Source organism: Neophocaena asiaeorientalis, unplaced genomic scaffold (assembly GCF_003031525.2).
Source record: "Neophocaena asiaeorientalis asiaeorientalis breed wild unplaced genomic scaffold, Neophocaena_asiaeorientalis_V1.1 scaffold141, whole genome shotgun sequence".
Classification (NCBI taxonomy): Eukaryota; Metazoa; Chordata; class Mammalia; order Artiodactyla; family Phocoenidae; genus Neophocaena; species Neophocaena asiaeorientalis.
The window spans coordinates 2,541,077-2,545,277 of NW_020174267.1; the positions used below are offsets into that span (position 1 = coordinate 2,541,077).

Genomic DNA, 4,201 nt, shown 5'->3' on the forward strand with positions numbered 1-4,201 from the left:
TCCCTTCACTATTCCACCCCCCCCGTTTCTTTTTCCTGCAAGAGAGAAAAAAAGAATGGGGGGGGTGGAGGGATTGTCAGTGAATTAATGATATCAGTCTTTTTAAAAGAAGAGGGCTGACCTTTGAGATGCACTGGGCTGAGAGAGAAAGAACGGGGAGAGATTAATAAAGTTTGGTTGGCGCTCTCTCTGCCTCCGCTGGGCTGTGAGCACAAGAAAGACACGGATCCTTCGGGCGGGCCAGTTGCGGGAACTTCACTCTCCCCGAGTGTGCGGCGGCGGCGGGGAGCGGCAGAGCCGCGCTCTGATTGGCTGGCGCGCGGGTCCCTCTCTGCTCAGGGAAGATGGTCGAATCTTCTCTCCATCTTCTGCGCCCCTCGCCTAGGCTACGCAGAGGCGGGTAGGAGAGAGAGATCCATGCTGTTTCGTTCTACTTTCTTCGGGGGGTGGGGGGGAGAAGAGGAGGAGGAAATTGTCAAATGAAGTGACAACGGCAGCCAGCCCCACTGCTCCCTGGAAGCCATCCCTCGCACTGCAGCGTCCCCCAGCTCTGGTTCTTACGGCTGCAACAGAACAATTCCACCTGTTTGCTCAAAGCCCGAGGGCAACACGACACTCCTGGCCCCTCGGGTGTGAGGGTTGTTTAAAGCCGTTAGGCAACCGAGAGACTACCTAAGGAATGTCGTAGCTTTTTTAAATCTTAAAGAGGAACGAAAAGGTAGAAGAGCAAAAAGAAGGGAAGGAAGGAAAGAAGGAGAGGAGAGAAGAGGGGAAAGAGATAGAGATGGATAGAGAGAGACAGATCTCGAGCACGCAGCAGCTCTTTGCCTAGTCCGAGGGCTGTATTTACGGGTCACTTTCTGACCCTCACAGACACACCCGGCCCTTTCTCCACGCCCTCTTGCCCCCGAGTCGCACCCCCTTACTTCTGCACAGTCTAACTCGGAGGGAGACTTTCTCCAGGCGCAACTTGTTAGCAAGACCACTGGGGTTGGGGTGGGGATAAACCAGTCCCCCCGGTAGGCCTGTGGACTACTCAGACAGCCGCGCAATCTGTTGGCTGTGTGACCCCGTGTGCTCACTCACTCGCGGCATCCTTCCCCCCTCCCTCACCCGTCTTTCTAGTCCTGTTCTCGTTCATCAACACTCCGGAGCGTTGCTCCCAGAAAACGCCGATCATTAGGGAAAGGGGAGGGGATGGGAGGGGGCGGGGAATCTTCGGCCGGCAGGGCCGAGCTGGAAGGCTCTGGGAGGTGACTAAGATTTAGGACTGGGGTGATTTCCAGCGAGCCGCAGGAAGTTCCGTGTTGAGAAGTGATGGGCTGCTACAAAAGGGAAAGACGAAGCCTTGAAAGGATTTAATTAACCGTGTCAGGGATAATTACCCCTGGACAGTCCAAATTAGTTTTGCATAATCGCTCAGAACCATATGAATTAACTTATAATATTGCAAAGAGCTCGGGGAATAACAGGAGAGGGATCGTTTTAATTAGTGAATCAGGGTCAAACCAGCAGAGCCTATTTTTCACATTTCCAAAACTTTTCATGGTTCTTAAAATATTATTCCGTTGGGGAAAAACAATGACTTTAAAGAGTTGGATCGCTTATAAAGACGTGGAGCTCCAGAGACGGTCTCTGTTGGTAGAGAAACTAGTTTAGGTCTAGTTGAGTCTTGTATCTTGAGAATTTCTATCTTGGTGGGGCGAAAATAAAGATGTCCCTACAGTTAATTTTTTTTCTCTGATATTCTTCCTGGCGCCCTATAATTTCTTTTCTAATATTAAAATCCTTTACGATTTCAAACCTTTCTCCAGTGGAAACTTGTCCAGCCTTGGAAATTCAACCCTATTAGAATTTGTTATATTTCTATTTTAATGCCACTAGCATGACAGAATAAAGCCTTAAAGAGGCCCAAAGTTGTAAAATGTCGTTAGCAGTGATTATCCTTACAACTAAAATCTTAAGGTGTAAATAAGGAATATGCCAAAGATACACGAACAAATTACACTGATTTAAGCGGTGGAGCTCTCCAACTAACAGGATAAAGTGGTCAGGCAACTTTCTCCTCTTAAAATGTTACTGGAAACTAGTGAAATGCTTTAAACGGTCTGGATGTTTTCAATGGGCTCTGTTCTACTGGTTCATGAATGCCTTCCCTGCCCCCCGCCCCCCCCCCCCCCACAACTACTTGGTTTTGTTTTTTTTTTATCTTCTTTCCTATTCACGATTAAAAATGTGATAAATCAGGTTTTTGGCTCTGAATAACAATGGCTTGATTTAGATTTCCTAGTAAATCTATTCAAAAGTGAAACAAAGGCTGCCTTTGGAGGATACCTTACACTTCACCTGGACCAGGCACGTAAGGGCAATTCAGATAAAAATCTTGTTAGGAACTCAACAAGAAATAAAGGATTTTCTCTTTTCCCTGGTTCAGGCTTTATTTAAACTCTTTGTTCAAAAAAAATGAACAGAGTGATAGTCGGATTCTAATTTACAGATATAGCTTAGACGTCTAATATTAAATTAGAAGATCACACAAGAAAACCATTTACACATAAAGGTTAAAACCAATACTTAAACTTTTTAAAACTTTATATTACATAAAGCCAAAATGAAACTAAATACATGTTAGCCAACTTCATTCACAAACATTAGTCAAAATATATACATTTAAAAAGAAAAAAAGCTACAATTGAGGTTCTTTTCTCTAAAATGTGTTTTATCATAATTTGCAAATGAATTGCAGGTGATCTAAAAAATAAGCTAGTTAGGGAGGGAACTCCAAAACACATTTAAACGGTTTGAGTTGGAGAAATGCTAGCTGAAACAGAGAGGCATCTGTCAAAACAATTCTGGTTTTTGTTTTGCTAAATAATAAATATATAATTACCACTCAGACAAAAAAAGTCTGATTTAATCTTAGATAAAATTGCGGTTCTGAAATAGTCCCGCAATTTTTAAAAGTTAACTTTGACATTTGTTCAAAATGTTTTAGAGTCTAAAACCGACTCAGATTTAGGGCAACGCAAATAACACATTTTCAGACTTAATGTTTTCAAGGACATATACACATTTACAATCTTAAAGTGAAACTCAAGTCATAAGGGGAAAATAGGAATAATGCCTTTTCTCTTTCTGTGTAAACTGTGTCAAAAATCCAAGCGGGTGGACTCAGGGAGACTTCTAGCGGTTTTTTGTTTGTTTGTTTGTTTTTTAAGGGAGAAAATCCAATTGACAACTTTTCATCTCACACATATTTCTTGTTTGCCGTCCTTGCTCTTGAGAAAGAGCTTTTGCTCTGATTTGCATATGCTATGATAAACAAAAGAAACCGTGATCATCTCACACACAAAAGGCCAGATTCGAGCCGGTCACTGGTCAAGAATGGATCCGGCCTGGGGGTTCTGCTTGAGAGAACAGAGATTTTGCAAAGTTCAAATGGTACAAATAGGGAGCAAGGCTGTTCAGAGCCATCCCGCTCCGAGAAACTAATGACACAGATCAGCTTTTCCCTTGTGCCAACCATTTCAGACCCAACGTTTGAACAGAGTGCATGCAACAGCGACCAGGAGAAAAGAATAACAATAAAAGAAAGATAATGGGAAACAAAAACAAAACCGACAATCAACTTCCAACAAAGAAAGCTGGAAAGCCCAACATATCAAAAAGTTACTCCTCCACCTCTGTGGGCCATAACGCAACAGGTTCCGAAGTGCAAAGCAAACATCAACTGCTGCGAGATACAACTGCCCTCTTTAAAGTTGTCTGCCGGGGTGCAGGTCTGAAATGACCTTGTGAATTCACACGCACACTCGCCCGCGCGCTCGGCCACTCGCGCCCCGACTGGCCTCTCTGCCTCCGCCTGGCACCTATACATCTTATGTACATACAAACCGGGGCCCCCGTCGCGGGAGGGCGCTCGGGGAGGCCGCAGAGCTCGTACCTATACATATGTACACGTGTGCACACCGGTCCTCGCGAGGCGGCCCCGCGGGGTCATAGCGCGGCGGCGTAGGCCGCGGGGTAGGGGTCCAGTTGAGGCTTGCCCATGCCGGGCAGTAGGATGTAGGCGAGCGGCGGCTGCAACCCGGGGCTGGGCCACGCGCTGCAGTTGCACGGGATCATATAGCCCGGGTTGCCCGGGCTGGGGTGCGAGTGCGTGTGCCCCCCGGCGGCCGCCGCCGCTGCTGCAGCCGCCGCC

At 46.2% G+C, this 4,201-nt stretch overlaps 1 protein-coding gene across 1 annotated transcript in view; it reads right to left on the reverse strand.

Moving 5' to 3' along the window:
* Positions 1-3,996: 3,996 nt before the first annotated feature.
* SOX21 (SRY-box transcription factor 21) overlaps positions 3,997-4,201 on the reverse strand; it is a 601-nt gene continuing 396 nt past the window's right edge. Inside the window, exon 2 of the mRNA XM_024755258.1 lies at positions 3,997-4,196. Coding sequence (XP_024611026.1) covers positions 3,997-4,196 — 200 coding nt within the window. The remainder of the gene's footprint in view (positions 4,197-4,201) is intronic.